A 17,798-nucleotide genomic window follows, 5' to 3' on the forward strand; every position below is an offset into this window, starting at 1 on the left:
GCGCATGCTTTTTGAAGAACTGAAGAAGAATTATGATGATACCACAACAAAAAGTTTTGCAGCAAGTGCTGGATGGTTTTGTCGTTTTCAAGAACCGCCATAATTTTCACAGTGTGAAAATTAGCGGTGAAGCAGCAAGCGCTGATTGCCGACGGAGCCGCTAAATTTAAGGATGTTTTACACGAGATCGTCGTTAATGAAGGCTACTTGCCAGAGCAAATCTTTAATGTTGACGAAACCGGACTTTATTGGAAACGTATGCCACAACGGTCCTACATCCACAAAGAAGCAACGGCGATGCCCGGGTTAAGGCATACAAGGATCGATTGACTCTTATGCTTGGGGGAAATAAAGTGGCTGGGTATAAACTTAAGCCTTTATGATTTATCACTCAGAAAATCCAAGGGCTTTTAAAAAACATCGACAAGCATACACTTCCTGTGCATTACCGTCATAATGAAAAAGCTTGGATGACTGCAATATTGTTCGAGGACTGGTTCGTTCATTGCTTCATTCCGGAAGTGAAGATCATTGTAGGAAAAATAACATCCCCTTCAAAATTCTTCTGATTCTCGACAATGCTCCTGGCCACCCTCAGCACATCGGAGATATTAACGAGAATGTAAAAGTTGTGTTTCTGCCACCAAACACAACTTCTCTCTACAACCCATGGATCAGGGTGCTGTGGCTACGTTCAAGCATATTATCTTCGGAACACGTTTGCGCAGGCTGTTCAGGCTACGGATAACGAGGAGAAAGATCTCAGAACTTTCTGGAAAGAATTTAGTGTTCTTAACTCCATTATGACATTGGAAGGGAGTGGAAGAGGTAAAGTAAAGAGGAGTGTATGAATGGGGTCTGGAAAAATCTGCTGAAAGTGTAGTGAACTCGTTTAAAGGTTTCGATCAGAATGAAGAAGTGGAAATCAATAAAAAGATCTTGATACCTTGGGAAAAGTTTAGATTTAGAAATTGACGAGGAAGATATCCAAGAACTTATAGATGTGCAAGATGTAGAGCTAACGGCAGAGGATTTAATTGCACTTGCAGAAGAGAAAAAAAAAAAGCAAAAGAAGAGGAAGAAGAAATAAAAGAGCCGGAGCGAACGTTTACGACTAAAAAGCTGGCAGAGGCGTTTGCTTTATTTGATCAAGGACTGAAACTTTTAAGTGAAATGGATGGGGACGAGGGATGGTTTGCCAAAGTTCAGAGGGCTCATTAAGACAGTGTTGCATGTTACCGATTAATTTATGAAGAACGAAAAAAACGCTCTGTGCAACCTACAATGGATTTTTTCTTCAAGAGAACGACTCCAGTGCATTCAGCTTCCCAGCCCCACCCTACCCCTCACTTGAGACTCGATCCTGTACGTCTCGGAAACAGTTGTTTCCTCGAGACACAATCCTGAACTAACAAGAAGAAATTCTATCTGAGGGAAGAGCGAATTGATGATCCTGCTGCTTTATCATCATCTACGCTTCCGATCTTTAGTTATAGTATAGTAGCCATGAACAGCCTGGGGGGGGGGGGGGGGGGGGGGGGGGGACACCTATCACGTATGCCGACAAACGGACCGAATCTTGGTGAGTACCCTTTACGCTACAGTCTGATCCTGTTCTTATTATTAAATTTCTTTTTATACTTAATTATCAATAAGTCAATCTTGATTGAAACACCCAAATTAGCTGATATTAATATTACTATACCATATATGTATAGGTATCTGTGTAGTGTAGGCTAATCTTCCATATGTGTATATAGCCTAGCCTATATGGTACTAATTAACTTAGTGTAGGCTAGGCTATATCCCAGATACGATTTTCTCAACTTACGATGGGTTTTTCGGAACCTAACCCCATCGTAAGTAGGTGAATACCTGTAGTAAGAAGATTTGGTGTATACGACTACTGAATGACAAGTCATATACACATACCATAGTTGCCTTTGTGGTTCTTTACGGAATTATCTATATCCTTACAGGAATTTCCTAGTAAGGACTTCGCTTAAAAGGTTTGTTACGACAATACCTACTCAGCTTCGGTATTTAACAAAGGTTGTTTGGCTAAAATATGCATTATTGAGAGCTTCCTTAGGCTCGAGAATAATTTTATTATATTCCTTCATTGAATGAAGTAACTGGCAACTCAGGAAGAATGCAGCCAGGCAGCGAATGAGACGGCTGTCATTATAAGCCAATACAGTACCATCCAGTTCTCGGTCATGAGCAGTTGGTTACATCTCTCTCCTACGGGATCGAATGGTTAACCATATCTTCCCCCTACAATCATGGACTTAGCCTCGATTTGAGGGGATTTATAGGCAAACATGAATAACATGGTATTCGTTTTGCTAAGGAGTTTTCAATAAAAAGATCCCTTGTAACCTTGCGGTAATGTTTACCGCAATGTAACAGGATTATAGGAATGAGACAACAACAGTAAATTTAATGCAGTAGAGCTATGTATATTATTTGATGCTCTCATGCTTACAGAAGCAAAATAATGGACTTGCTAACTTTTCGATATAATGAGTTATTAATCGAAGGGTTCAGTAACCTCTCTGACAGCAGGCTCGGTAACGGCACGGTTCGTTCCTGATTTCGTTCCCCGTCTAACTGGAGGGGTGTTCAATCCCAAGGAGGGACGAAATGATTTTTTCAAATCAATTTGACTAATTCCACAGCTCGCTCTCATATCTCAAGGAGCATCGAGAATCTCTTTGTTCGCCCATGTTCGCGTTAACAAGAGAGAACCTGTTTGGAACACAGACACGGAACATAACGATCCTTAAGAGGTTTTCTGCACGATGTTGCACGTCCGTGAGAACCTTCTCGATCGACGATATAACTATTGACTTATGTCTAATCTTAGTTGGAAAGAGAGTTGTAGAAACCTGCGAGATGTCTTCTTTATAGATCTCTTCGCAAGGTGGAAGACGAACAGGCTTCCTCTAGACTGCTTCCTTATTCTCGAACCAAAAGAGAGGTAAGCAATATACGCCATTTTCTGGGCTCAGCTCGTGTCGCTGCGCGGAAATATCCTTTAATCTATTATTTCTAGGGTAATGTACTAACACATACCAGAGAATAAATAAAAATAAAGAAAAAGGTCAGTACAAACTGACTCGCTCATCCTCAAGAAGGATGTCGGTATGAACACTAGGCGAGTGAGACCACTACCACGAGCCAAATGCTAATAGAACAAATCTCCCACTACAAAAACCCTCCATGAGGGGAGCCGACCCACAGAGTGAGCAGCTCGTACTACTACTACTCCATCCCATGCTGCCGACTGCTGCGCCTCTGGTGGCCATCCTTTTCAGTTATCGCACACGAGTCACACGTGCTAATTTTCTCTCTGTGTTTTTTTGTGCCCTTTCGTTGGATTTATCTATAATGGAGCGTGCAGCTATCGCAGCAGCTAAGTTAAGTACTCAGTATTTATGGTTAGTTGGTTTTTTCCGGCCCTGAGACAGTATTTGCCGTTTTTTTTTAGGTATATAAATACGAACTCTGGGTCGGAAGCATGGCAGCATGGTTCTGCCTCGTGTGGGTTCGTTCTTGGTTCTCCCATATCTCCATACTGAACATCCCCTTATCTGTGTACCGGGCAGCTCTATTATTTAATTATCCGTTTTTACTTAGGGTACTGTCCTACTCAGGTTTGTCATGCATGCATGTCTTTTACCTTATGTAGGCTTCTTCTATCCAGACCCTAGTCCCGGCTCTTAGTATCGGCCTCTGACTAGCTTTGAGTGGTAGACTTACCTTCGGGTTAGTCGTACACTCCTGGGTTTTTTCTCCTACTATATTGCTTTCTTTCTTTTAATTTTATTTAATTTTACTATGTATTTGGTTATTAGTTAGGTTAGTTAGGCGTCTGCTTAGCCTAGGTCCTGGTCCTTGAGCCTATACTACCGCTCATCAGTTTGGTTGCTTCCCTATAGCATCTCTCTGATAGTGGTTTTGGCCCAGTGGGCCTATATGCTACTGCTTTTCAGTTCAGTTGCTTTCCGATAGCATCTCTCTGATTAGTTGGTTTGTCCTAGGCTTAGTGGTCTTGTTTTGGTCTTACCGCCTCGTGGTCACTACGTGATCACGAGACAGCCAGACGTCTGCCCAGTCACCTTCCCCCCCCTCCCGCTCTTCCATAGGGTCGGGGGAGGGTGGGTCGGTCTGCCCATGCTCGCTCCTATACCCGAGCCTGCCCCCTCTCTCCCCCCAGGCGGAGGGGCTAGGGAGACGGGACAGACCCAGACTGGACTCGACCTCTCCAGCTTCTCGGTCCGGCCGGGTGGTAACGTGGCGGGGGGTACTGGCCTTTCCCCCCATCCGTTGCTACCTTGTCGCTCCGTGCTAGCTCGAGCCTGTATGTCTTCTCGCTCTTTCCCACCTTACTAGGGCTCCTTTCCTGATCGGAGTCCTGGCATCCAGCGGAAAGTTGTTAGTCCACCCAGTAGAGTGGACCGGAGCATACAGTGGGTCCCTGCTAACCTTACCGTATTGCTGAGTTACTACACTCCGCTACGCGCTGGACTTTGGTCCGGTTCGTTTGAGTTTTAGGTTTAAGTGTTATTAGATTAACTATAAGTTTATAAAAGTAAGTACTTAAACCATCCCCCCTCCCTTACATTGTCTTACCGGATCTCTCCGGGATTATAGCCTATTCAGGCGAAGCAGGGAGGGGTTATGCCCAAATTTTTTCCGAGCTCCGGCATGCAACGGAGTTTCTTCTGTCCTTTAGCCTGTAAGTGATATTCTTTAAGATACTCATGTGTCTTCCCACTTACAGGCCACCAACTGTGAGCATCCGGGATGCGCCGCCACACTTCAGGACCCATGTGGACACGAAGTTTGCCGGTCCCATGCTCCATGCGCGACTCCGCACGGGGACATCCAGGTCTGGTACCATGAGACGTGACCATATGTTACGATCTGGTGAGCCAGCTTTTAGACGGGGGGTAAGTATTCCATCTCCGGTAGCTGCTCCGCTTCTGTTTTAGTGCTTAAGTTTTCATCATTCACTTTAACTTAAGGCATCTAAGTTTAAGTTATACTTTAAGTTTTAGTTTTAAGTGATTCTTAATTCTAATCTACGCCCTCTCTTCCAGGCGCGCCGTCAGTGAGGGATACGCACTGGAACAACCCTGCGGCCTGGGTCGGCGGTTTTTTGGGAAGAACGCCGCCAAGGGTATGCCCTACATCCTAGAGAAGCGGTTGGCGGTATTAATCTTCCCCGGAGCAAGGCGACAGGATACGTGACCCAGTAGAGGCGGCCCCGACATCGCCTTCATCCAACAACAGCTGGCTGCATCATTAACTGACCAAGACAGGATATCTCCACGGACGTCGCGACTTTAGATATTAATGTGGAACCTATGGTAGGTGTAGACGACCTGTTGGTCGAGGTAGGTACGGTGGACACCCAAGGGTCACCCTTGGGCGTAACTGTTTCTTCTACTCCTGCAACCTCTCCATCCTTCCAAGGCTTTACAGGTGATGAATTGTATACTACCTCCTGACGCTTCGGGTTAGGACCTAAGGTCAAGGGTCAAGCAGTGAAATCCTTGACTAAGACGTCGTCGTCGTCTAGAAGACGACTTCGGCTTCATCCTCCTCACGTAAGTCTCCGGCTGGGAATCCCGGAGCAGACAGGTCCTAAAGCTTCTAGCTCCGGTTCTAAGTCCTCGAGGAGTAAATCCTCCCCAGAGAGAGATCTCGCACTCCGGCAGAGTCACCAGTTCCGCTACCCTTGGTTCCGATTCAGAGCCACCCCTCCACCTCCGCAGCAGCTCCGCTTTGGACTCCAATGCTGGCCTGTTGCAACAGGTGGGCGACCTGGTTGGGTCCCTAAAGAGTAGCATGGAACAAATGATCTCTCGATTGTCGGATAGGATTACTTCCCAAGACTCCATTATAGCCGGACTGAGAGAAGCCCCTCTAGCCTCTCCTCCACTTTCCAATACGAGTGGAACTCAGCTTCCTCCGTATGACTTCGCTACCTCCGTTCTCGATGAACAACCCATGGAGAGTAGCGTCATACGCCCCTTCCAAGACGGTCTCATTTCTATACCGGAATTTGGAACTCGAAGGATAGAGGACTTCGAGTTCTACCCGGAAGACCTCCAGCCTCCGTTCATAGGCGGCTACGCAAGGCTCACAGCTTCAGCCATGGTTCGGGATGATAGGGTACCAAAGGAGACAGTCCTCTATTCACGAGACCAGGCTCAGAGAGAATGGCTCAGGTGTTTAGAGGACATGGATTGTTCTAATACCAGGATACAACTTTTTAAGAGTCCCTTTACCATTTTCACAATGGATGAGAGTACCCCGCTCCCATTCCTGACAAAGATCGCGAGGTCTACCATCCAGCGGCCCCCCAGAAGGGGGAACCCATACCTCAATTGAAGGAAGCAGATCCCACATCTCCGTTACTCCCCTCAGCCGGAGAATTGTGGGAAGACTTGCCGAACACCTTCTCAGCTGGCAAACTCAACCGACTGTGCTATGGAGCAGTTTGGTGAAAAGCTACCAGGCTCCCAGATAACCTTATTCAGGCTGAATTTGACGCGAAATCGCGATTAGCCAGATCAATTAACTCTATGGCTATGACCGAGGTAGCAACCATAGCCTATGGTTCAGAACCGCTTTTTAAGCTCATGACCAAATCCCTGACTCAACGGTACAGGCAGATATGTTTGAGTTTGCCACTGCTAGAACGAATTGTAGGGGGAAGCATGTCCTACAAGAGGCAACCATTCGGCATGAGCCGAAATAGGTTACTCGGAGTATAACATCTGGGGGGAGCAGATCTCTTCCCAGAAGCTATGGTGAAGGAAGTCCAGTCAGAGGCTACGAGGCTGAAACCAGAGCCTTAAGGCGACCGTTGGGGCCTTACGGCTAAGAGGAGGCAAGACCTAACAGCGAAAAGGTAAGGGGCAGAGGAAACCAGGCGTTTCCAACCTTACCAGGAAAAAGCAGCCACGCTTTCCTCAGCAAGTTCCAGCGGTTGCCTTAGTGCAAACAGCCCAACCTTCCACTTCTAAAGCTCAATCACAGCCCAATTTATGTGATATCCCCTCAGCCTCAGCCCTCCACCTCTTACGCCATCTCTCCAGCTTACAATCAAGCCTTCGAGAGTCAAGCTTCACAGAAGTATGACCGCTCGGGTAAGGGAGGCAGAGGTAAGCGTTCCTTTCGTGGAGAGGATCGGGAAGGCCCCTTTAATAGGGGAAAGCACTTCAGAGGAGGCCGAGGCGGTTACCAGAACCAATGAAGAACTTCAGGTAGGAGGGAGGCTGTTTCACTTTCGCCACCGGTGGAACTTCAGCGAATGGGCTCAGAGCATAGTGTCAAAAGGCCTGGGTTGGAGCTGGTTGACGAACCCACCTCCATCCAGACCTTTTTTTTTACCATCCCGTCAACTTCCTTCCAAGGAATGACAGAGTACGCGGAGGACCTCCTTCAGAAAGGAGCTATAGCGAGAGTCCAAGAGATTAAATTCAAGGTCGCTTGTTCATCGTGCCAAAGAAAAGGCTCACAAAAAAGAAGGGTAATCTTAGACTTGTCCCGCTTAAACTTAGCATACCGCTGCGACAAGTTCAAGATGCTCACGATCTCGCAGGTGCGGACCTTACTTCCCGTGGGGCCGTCACCACCACTATCGATCTTACAGACGCCTACTATCATATCCCTATTGCAAGACACTTCCGTCCGTATCTGGGTTTCAAGATAGGAGACCAGACATTCTCCTTCAAGGTAGTTCCCTTCGGACTCAACGTGGCACCCAGGGTGTTCACGAAGCTAGCGGAATGGTAGTGCAACACTCAGACCAATGGGATTATGGTAGTAGCGTATCTCGACGATTGGTTGATCTGGGCTTCAACAGTCGAGGAATGCAACAGAGCTACACTGAAAGTGATTCAGTTCCTGGAATATCTAGGCTTCAGATAAACAGGACCAAGTCAAGACTCACTCCAGAGTCAAACTTTCAGTGGTCCGGGCATTCAATGGAATCTATCCTCCCATACTCTGTCGATTCCATCAACCAAAAGGAAAGAAATAGCGAAGTCAGTCAAGCAATTTCTAAGTCACAAACTGGCGTCAAGGAGGGGGGCTCAGGAAAGGATCCTGGGTTCTCTCCAGTTTGCATCAGTGACGAACGTCTTAATGAAAGCCAAACTGAAAGACCTAACCAGAATCTGGCGCTCACGAGCAAATGTCAGGTCCAGGGACAAACTATCCTCAGTCCCTCTGATTCTAAAGAATCGACTTCGGCCGTGGGCGAAAGTCAAGAATTTGTCAGTGTTCAGTACCCCTTCAGTTCCCTCCACCAGGGATCACCATCCACACAGACGCGTCCTTAAGCGGTTGGGGAGGGTATTCCCAGGTCAAAAAGGTTCAAGGAACTTGGTCACCTCAGTTCCGTCAGTTCCATATAAACGTACTGGAGGCAATGGCAGTGTTCTTGACTCTAAAAAAGTTGCGCCCACCAAAGTACTCCCACATAAAGCTAGTTCTGGACAGCGCAGTGGTAGTACATTGTATAAACAGAGGAGGCTCCAAGTCACGTCATCTAAATCATGTCATGGTAGCCATCTTCTCCCTGGCAGACAAGTTCAGTTGGCATCTCTCCTCCACTCACATAGCTGGAGTGAGAAACGTCATAGCAGACGCGCTATCCCGATCAGGCCCCCCCCCCCCCATAGAGTCGGAATGGTCACTGGACAACAGTTCGTTCCAATGGATCCTTCAAAGAGATTCCAGGGCTACAGGTGGATCTCTTCGCATCTCAAGCGAACCACAAACTGCCGTGTTATGTAGTCCCCCAACCTGGACCCTCTGGCCTATGCCACGGACGCCCTGGCTCTAGCCTGGAACATCTGAAGAAGGAAAATTTATGTCTTCCCTCCAGTGAATCTTCTCATGAAAGTTTTAAACAAAACGCAGGACATTCAAGGGTCAAGTGGGGGGGGGCTCTAGTAGCCCCAGACTGGCCGAAGAGCAATTGGTATCCCCTAATTCTGGAACTGGGCCTTCGTCTCTTCGGATCCCAATCCCAGGCTCTCCCAGTCAGTACAAACGAAGACTGTGTTCGCTTCCTCAGGGATTCTCAAAACCCTAACTTTATGGATTTCATGAAGTTTGCGGCAAAAAGAGATGCGAATATTGACCCTCAGAATATTCTCTTCTTGGAATCCGATAAAAGGGATTCAACTTTGAGACAGTATGATGCTGCTGTCAAAAAGTTAGCAATCTTCCTGAGAGAATCAGATATTAGAATCATGACAGTTAATTCAGCTATATCCTTTTTCAGATCCTTATTTGAAAAAGGTTTAGCAGCTAGCACCGATTACGACAAACAAGTCAGCCTTGAAAAAGATATTTCAATTTGGGTTCAACATAGACTTGACGGATTCCTACTTCTCGTCTATTCCTAAGGCATGTGCTAGACTTAGACCTTCTTTAAGGCCTACGTCAGTTTCATGGTTCTTAAACGATGTTCTAAAACTGGCTTCAGAAACCGATAATGACACATGCTCGTTTATAATGCTCTTAAGAAAAACCTATTTTTATTAAGCTTAGCTTCAGGAGCAAGAATTTCAGAACTGTCGGCTTTTATCCAGAGATCCGGATCATATTCAATTCCTTCCCACTGGGGAAGTCCTACTTTCTCCGGAACGTAGCTTTTAGCAAAGAATGAAGATCCTTTGATGAGGTGGGAACCTTGGAAGGTGCTACCCCTTCCACAAGATGTATCTCTTTGCCCAGTTTCAACGTTACGAGCCTTTTCTGTCCAGGACCTCCTCATCCTCATCGGGTCCCCTCTTTAAGAGGGAAAAGGTGGAACTTTATCCATTAAAGGCATCAGGCAACAAATCCTGTACTTTATTAAGCAAGCCAATCCTGACTCTTTCCCGAAAGCACATGATGTCAGAGCAGTAGCCACCTCAATTAATTATTTCCAACATATGAACTTCGATGAGTTGAAAAAGTATACCGGATGGAAATCGCCGACAGTGTTCAAACGTCCATTACCTTAAGTCCTTGGAAGCTCTGAAATTTTCAGCAGTAGCAGCGGGTAACATAGTTTCCCCTGGACTCTAGCTAATCTGTAGTAGAAGATTCAGTCCTCCTTTCTACCTGCCTCACCCAACAGTTCGTCTATTCCTGCCTTGTTCATTTACATTTACCTTGTGTCTTAGCTGCTTTTATGATGGTGTAGTGGGTGCCCCTTATTTTTTTGCTAGGGACACTCACAGATGATTATAGATATTGATCTCATGGATGTTACCCTTATTTTTATGCTAGGGGATACATCTTATTTATAATGGTTACGGGTTTTGTATATTAAGTCATATACATTCCTTTATATATTATCATTGTGATTAATTTGTTCATTTGATTATATTAATTGCTATAATATTTTTTGATACATGCCTTTACACAGATACCACTTTTGATACATGTAAGCCATTTACCTCTGTATATATGTAAATTACCTTATGTTAAGAAACATGATTAGAATTAAGTGTAATTTAAGCATATTTCTATTTTTTGTATCACTGTGTGTATGTATCTTTTTAGCAATTATATTCTTTTTATATTTATTTTGTCTTTTATTTGAGACTTATTCTAATTTATTTTATTATTTTTGTTTACAATCTTGTGCTATTTCTCTGGTACGATTTCGCGCAGCGACACGAGCTGAGCCCAGAAAAGGGATTTTGACGTAAGGAAAAATCTATTTCTGGGCGATTGGCTCGTGTCGCCAGCGAAATCCCACCTACCCATCCCTTCGCCCAAGATTGTCTGCCAACTCAGGGATGGCACCAGAGGCGCAGCAGTCGGCAGCATGGGATGGAGTAGTAGTAGTACGAGCTGCTCACTCTGTGGGTCGGCTCCCCCTCATGGAGGGTTTTTGTAGTGGGAGATTTCTATTGGCATTTGGCTCGTGGTAGTGGTCTCACTCGCCTAGTGTTCATACCGACATCCTCTTGGAGGATGAGCGAGTCAGTTGTACTGACCTTTTTCTTTATTTTATTTATTCTCTGGTATGTGTTAGTACATTTACCCTAGAAATAATAGATTAAAGGATATTTCGCTGGCGACACGAGCCAATCGCCCAGAAATAGATTTTTCCTTACGTCAAAATCCCTTTTTTAGTTTTAAATGGGGAATAAACTTTAGTCTTTTTTCCCCTAGATATATAAATTCTTAACAGATATTAAGATAAAGGGGCGTCAAAGGAAGAGAGGATGATACTTTATGCCTCATTTTGGCCTTAGAGAGGTTGGATTCACAGAAGTCACGTTCTTCTCACAGCATGTTTTGGAAGGCTTTTCCAAGTGAGTCTGGAGATTCTATCAGCATCTATTATAGATGGACCTTAACAACCTCTACACTCTTAAGTCTGTCCGCGTGCAGACTGACCAGAAGTGGACATGAATGAGAGGATTTTTCAAGGTAAATGACAATAGTCATGGCCAAGACATAGAATTGCTGCAGATCGTGCTAGATGGAATGAGGAAACTGTCCTCTTCCGATACCTCTGTGAACCACATAGCGGTTTTTTCTTCCCTTTCAGAGGGAAGAATCACCTTTGTATATATCTGCTATCAAAGAACGCAGTAAAAGGCTATACTTTGTCTATACGAGGGGAATTAGAGATAGCAGAGGATTAAGATCTTCGGGATCTTATACGATTTCTCAATACGACAAGAGTAGGATATCATGTACTTCGAATGGGATCTTTTGTGGCCTCAGATTCCGTGTTCCGACAAGATGGAACTACTCCTCATCAAACTTCTTTGAGAAATTTTATGAGGGAATTCTTTGTTTCTCTTGGCCCTAAATGACCATGAAGACAAGTGAATTTTTTGTGCATTGGAATCTCGCATCAGATTCAATGGAGACTCGGCAATGGATTCTTGCCAGCATAGTATGTCTGGTAAAAGAACTAAAACCCTCTATTCCTGACTCAACGCTTTCAGATAGAAGTTTTGTTGCCCAGCAGGGTACTTATGTTTTCACCTACAGAAGAAGAGATGGTTTAAACGTTTGCCTACAAAGTCTTTGGGATGCGATGAGGGCTCGAAATGCTTCCCAGAAGGTATTCAGAGGGATACGATAAAGAGCTAGAAATCAGGAGTCCTCCCAATTTCAGCTCGGAGTCTCCTTCAACTTCCAAGCTCCTTCCCTTCCTTCGGACAAGGATAGGGAAGATTCTGCAACGAGGAACTTCATCAACAAGTAAGAAGAGATCTCTTTAGCAACGGAAGGATTCAAGAAGGATCCTCCTCGGAGGAAGACTCTTATCTCTCGTACTGTTAGATATCCTATCGTCTAATGGATGTAGCTGACTACAATCACCTCCCCTTGCCGGAGAGGCCAAAAGCTCAAAGTGGAAGAATTTCTTCCACCCTTCTCCAATCTCCTGATAAACTATTGTGGAGGTTCAGGACTTTCGGACAATGTAGCGCCAACCAGGCGCCAAATGCCAAAACAGGCGTAAAAAATGCCCGAGGCAGACGGTTTCAAGGAACATTGTCATTGTCTGATGAAGAGAAAGAGGGGCCCTCCAACCTAGCGCAGATGCGCTAGAGGCGAACAAATCGGACAGATAAGAGTGTCCGATGTGGACATCGCCAGACATCCTCGAGACTCTACCAAGCTCGAAGCTCCAGCAAGTGGAGAGGAGTCAGCCAGGCGCCAAGCGCCAAATAGTGCCAGTCTGGAGCCAGGCGCGAAGCTACTTCCAGGCGCGAGGCGCCAGCCAGGAGTCAGGCGAAAAGCGCCTTCCTGGAGCTAGGTGCCAACCAAGCGTCAGGCGCCAGGCAGGCGCGAGGCGCCAGGCAGACGCCAGCCAGGCTCTAGGCTTCATCCTGAAGAGATCCATTTCAAAGAAAGCCCTGGTCTTCTTTGAAACAAGTGTGATCGCTAAAGCACTTCGTGAGTAACTTGATGATTCCTTCAAACAGCTGAGAATTAAAAGCGCATGAAGTGCAAGCTTTTATGAATTCTTGTTCTTTCCAGAACAATATGTCATGAGGACATATTAGCTGTCACTTACAGGAGATGCAACTCTGTGGTTGACTTCCCATTACACGAAGGAGGTCAAGTTGACCTACGAGAGATCCTTCTCTCTTGGTTATACGTGTCTACGGATACACTGCTGGGATAGGGAGCCAACACTGATCCTTAACTAGTGAGTTAAATTTATTTAACTTGGTGTTTTTTCTTTGGGTGGTTTGAAAGGAGTTTGGGGATAACTCTTTTTCAAATTAAGCACTAACCCTCGTGTTAGGATCAGGTGATCGGGACCGGTGTTGTGCTCCTTAATTATGCCACTAGGCATAGGTGTATTGTCATGTAAGTGGATAAGACCCCATTGACAAAAGACCATTAGATTCTGTCGAGTAAGTGGATAAGACCCCATTGACAGATCTACAAGAACTCTTAGCCATAGGTCACATCCTCGCTGAGGCTCTTGAGATGAAGCAGACTCCTAGCAATAGCTAGGAAGTCAACCCTTCGTCTAAACACATAGGAACCAAGGTTTTATTTATCTATTGCCTACAACGTATGTTGTTTACCTGTCTAATCAGTAATTAGCTGTCTCTTACCCTCTGCCAAAGGTGCCAATCAGCTAAGTATATATCTGACAGGGAAGTTGAATGTATGAAAATGATATTGTTATTGTACAATAAAGTTTCATACATACTTACCTGGGGGCAAGAATTATATACGAAATTAAAATGGGGGTCCCACCCAGCCTTCCCTCAGGAGACAGGTGGAAGAAAAAATCTGGTTCTAGAACGAATAATGGTTCCTATTTCCTTGCCACCCAGGGCGCGCAGGCCGGTAGATCACCTGACCTAGCCTGTAGCGTGTGCTGCGAAATTTGAATTTCTGTCGGGACGACGGAGTCTATAGCTAAGTATATATCTGCCAGGTAAGTATGTATGAAACTTTATTGTACAATAACAATATCATTTTTAATTTTTAATAATTGTATGGCTGAAATAGATGTAATCTTTAATCTGTTCTAGGAATGGCAAGTCATCATTGCCAATTTAGTGGAACTTGACACATACACCAATACCTGTACAAATTGTTTCCATGAATTCTAGTCATAATAATGCAATAATGATAAAATTGGGTAGATCTAACCCGGTATGGTATATCACAAATAAATACGCTAAATTCTCTTATTTCCACAGTTTTGTGTAACTCTTATCCCAAGTTTGCAGGGTAAACACAAAACAATTGGCATCACTGATAATAATAAAATAACGCGAACAACATCGTAGCTAATGTTCACAGCAAAACCGATGGGATTTGTATCAGGAATCTGGTCATTTTTGCAATAATGAATATTTTCAAATGAATTATCATGAATACATAATAAATATATGTAACTAATAATTTAAATGTTTTCTAGTGCACTCTTCTTCTTCTTCCCCAACAATTGCTATGTTTAGCCGTCCCGAGGCCGATGCACCCTCGTCGTTTAACCAGAAATTATGGCAATATTTTATAACTTGAGAGAAAACACTTACTCCGAGAGGAAAGTAGAGGTCTCAAGTTGTTGCTTCTATGCTGGTTGGGAGTTATGACTGGCATCTAATTCAGGATACTGGAAGTGTTAAAGTTACTTTTTGGGAAAGTGAAACCACAACGGTACAGTATCCGCCTGTCCGTACAGCCGTGTTTTACCCTAATTCGTGGGTAGGGTAAACAACCAAGTTGACTATCTGCGCCAAATCTTGCCCGCTCGTTGACCCACCATCCACAAAAAGTACTTTAACACATCCTGACACCGGAGATGGAGACCAGTCACGAGTCATTGGTCGTGGAAGTAACACCTCAAGACATCTACTTTTCTCTCAAAATTAGTGTTTTCTCTGAAATACAAAATAATGTCATAATTTAAGTTAAACAGAGGTTAATGAAAGCCTAGCCATGTGCAGTGCAAACTTACCTCCACGACGCTTTCAAAATTTTTATTTAAAACACCTTACATGTAGAAGATTGACGCCATCTCGATGTTTGCGGAGTCACTTGTGCCAACAAACTTCCCATTTCTTGTGCTAAATCTGCATACCACTCATACCCATAGACGCTGGGACACATTCTTCACAAAAATTGTAAATGATGATGGTGTTCACACTTGAATCCAAGGAAACTCATAATTTTTTGGGAGGAGGAAGAAGAAGTGTGCACTTGACAGTTTTGAAATAAATAGTTAAACATCAGTGTAAGGTTATGAATTACTTAAATTTATTACGTATTCATGATAGATAATTTGAAAATATTGGTTGTGGAGAAAGTAACTAGATTCCTGTCACAAATGTCAACGGTTTTGCTATGAACAGTAGCTACGGGTTGTTCGTGCTCTCCTATTTTTTTTATCAATGTTGCCAATTGGTATGTGTTTATCTTCCAAATTGGGTATAAGACTTACACAAATCCATGGAAATAAGATGATTTTGTCACTAAATTGTTTGAAAATAAACCAAGAACTAGTGTAATTTCTTTGCAGGAGTCCTGTGCTACAACTGTTACTGTAAACTACAGGCAGTCCCCCCCTGGTTATCGGTGGGGGTTCCGTTCTTGGTGGGGTGCTGCTAAGCGAAAACCGCCATTAACTGAAACTCAGCAATATATGGCACCAATTTTCGGTTAATGGCGCCCCTCTTAGGTATGTTATGGCGCCGATAACCTAAACTCAGTCCTCATGGCGCCAAAAATCGCCGATTTTATGATGCTAGACAAGTGCTGTAAAACTGGATCGCTATTAACCTAGACAGCCGATAACCAGGGACTGCCTGTATAGTAGTAGTAAGTGGCAGCAATGTTTCTATAGTATTTTATATAAGATTTTGCTTTATCCAATTCTGCTCTTGCTGCTATTTTATGCATTATGTATTTTTCAGTTATCACCATGGAGGCAGTGGCGAAACATGATTTTAATGCCACGGCAGAAGATGAGCTTAGTTTTAGAAAAGGACAAATCTTAAAGGTGAGTACATCTGATGTGTTTGTGGCTGTCAGGTATTTAATCAATCTTATGATAAACATAAATTACTGTTCAACAATTTAGGGTAGTGGGGAAAAATTTGCATAAGTTTTCCTCCGTGTTGAACAAGCCTGATTTTTATATAGTAAGTAATTTACCAAGCAATTGTATTGCCATAAGTTTTACTCGTTCATCAGCTAAAAATTATGGAATGTTTTATTTTGGCTAGGTGACTGGCCCAGGCCACTTTTGGGGTAAAATAGGAACAACTAGCAGGAACGCTACAGTTTTTGGCAGTAGCTTTGATTTTAGAAATTGTCTAAATCCGATTATTATTTCTTCATTTGGTGAAGTGTTCTTGCCTTACAGCATATTTAGATAGAGCAAGACTTTATTTAATCAATATTTCTGACAGTTGTTTAACTGAATTATCCTTCATTTCTCGATTACAACTTAGTTGACTTGATTTTTAGAATGACAGACTCGAGTACTTTTAGCTTTAGGTGTTGCAGCAAAGGCCGCAATACTCATTTGTCTAAGGAATCTTATGATTCGCATTCAGTCTACACAGACTGTAGAGGACAGGTTTGTTCAGTAGACTTTAGTTGTAAGGAATGTAGTGACGGGAACATTTAGAAATGGAAACCCTTACAATCTCACTTAAACAAACTGGCTGGGGATAAGAAGAGAAAGGCAACTGCTTCGAAGATCAGTAAGTCTAGTTAGCTAGGAATCACTTTTTATAATGCTGATGTCTTTACAGGCGGCCCTCGGTTAGAGGCAAGGGTTCCGTTCCTGGCTGCCGACGCTAAGTGATTTTCGACGCTTAGCGATTTTAAAGCCTACGGCCGCTGCACACCTTTCGAAATTCTAGACCAGTTAACAGTGCCCTAGACCAGTTAACAGTGCCCTAGACCAGTTAACAGTGCCCTAGACCAGTTAACAGTGCCCTAGACCAGTTAACAGTGCCCTAGACCAGTCAAACGGCGCCATAATCCTGCAATGGTGCAATAAGTAAAATTATATTTATGCAGTATAGTACTATAGAATTTACTGTACAGTACATTATATTATTATAATTACTGTAAAGTGAAAAAAGCCTAGCTTTAATCCTTTGGGTGTTTAGAGTATGTAAAGATATAAGGTTTTATATGTATAGGTAGCTGTAGTGTTCAAGTTACGATAATTCGTCTTAAGATAAATCGATTTTATGAGAGACCAAATTACAATAGCCTAACTTTATTCCATTTTCTAGTTACATAAGTTCAAAAACAGCAAAAGAGAATGATGAAAGTATGGTTTTAACATTATATGTACTCGTTGCATAAACATGTACAGCCTTGAACAAGCGAACGAGAAACAACTTTTTTTTTTCTAAGTACAACTGAATTGGATAACATCCGTTTGGCTTGTATTTCAGTCATCGTACTATACTAGTACACTACATATTACCGTAGTTGTTATAAATGATGTTATGTAGAATAGAACTGAGATATCTTAATGTAATAACTTTATTTGCTATAGATCAAAGATCAATCGGGAAATATAATTTTGTTCATGAAACTTACCTGACAGATATATATATAGCTGTATTTTCCGAAGGTCCCGACAGAATTTTAATTTCAAAACGCGGCAGGCACCGCAGTGGGCGCCAGGTGGTAGTACCCATTCCCGCCGTGGGAGGCGGATATCAGGAACTATTCCCATTTTCTATTCATATTTTTTCTGTCGCCGGTCGGTAAACAACTGTTTACAGACCTCCGCCTAGGATTTTGAAAAC

At 43.7% G+C, this 17,798-nt stretch overlaps 1 protein-coding gene across 5 annotated transcripts in view; it reads left to right on the plus strand.

The window, feature by feature from the left end:
• The window catches only part of LOC135226522 (growth factor receptor-bound protein 2), a 196,837-nt gene that overhangs the window by 77,129 nt on the left and 101,910 nt on the right, over positions 1 to 17,798 (plus strand). For 4 of the 5 annotated variants that reach the window (XM_064266154.1, XM_064266153.1, XM_064266152.1 and 1 more), the window contains exon 2: positions 15,936 to 16,021. In XM_064266154.1, coding sequence (XP_064122224.1) covers positions 15,944 to 16,021 — 78 coding nt within the window. In that variant the 5' untranslated portion in view covers positions 15,936 to 15,943. Of the gene's footprint in view, positions 1 to 15,603; positions 15,841 to 15,935; positions 16,022 to 17,798 lie in introns of those variants that run through there. The other variant, XM_064266155.1, reaches the window with a different exon arrangement.

The sequence above is a fragment of the Macrobrachium nipponense genome, chromosome 14 (assembly GCF_015104395.2).
Source record: "Macrobrachium nipponense isolate FS-2020 chromosome 14, ASM1510439v2, whole genome shotgun sequence".
Classification (NCBI taxonomy): domain Eukaryota; kingdom Metazoa; phylum Arthropoda; class Malacostraca; order Decapoda; family Palaemonidae; genus Macrobrachium; species Macrobrachium nipponense.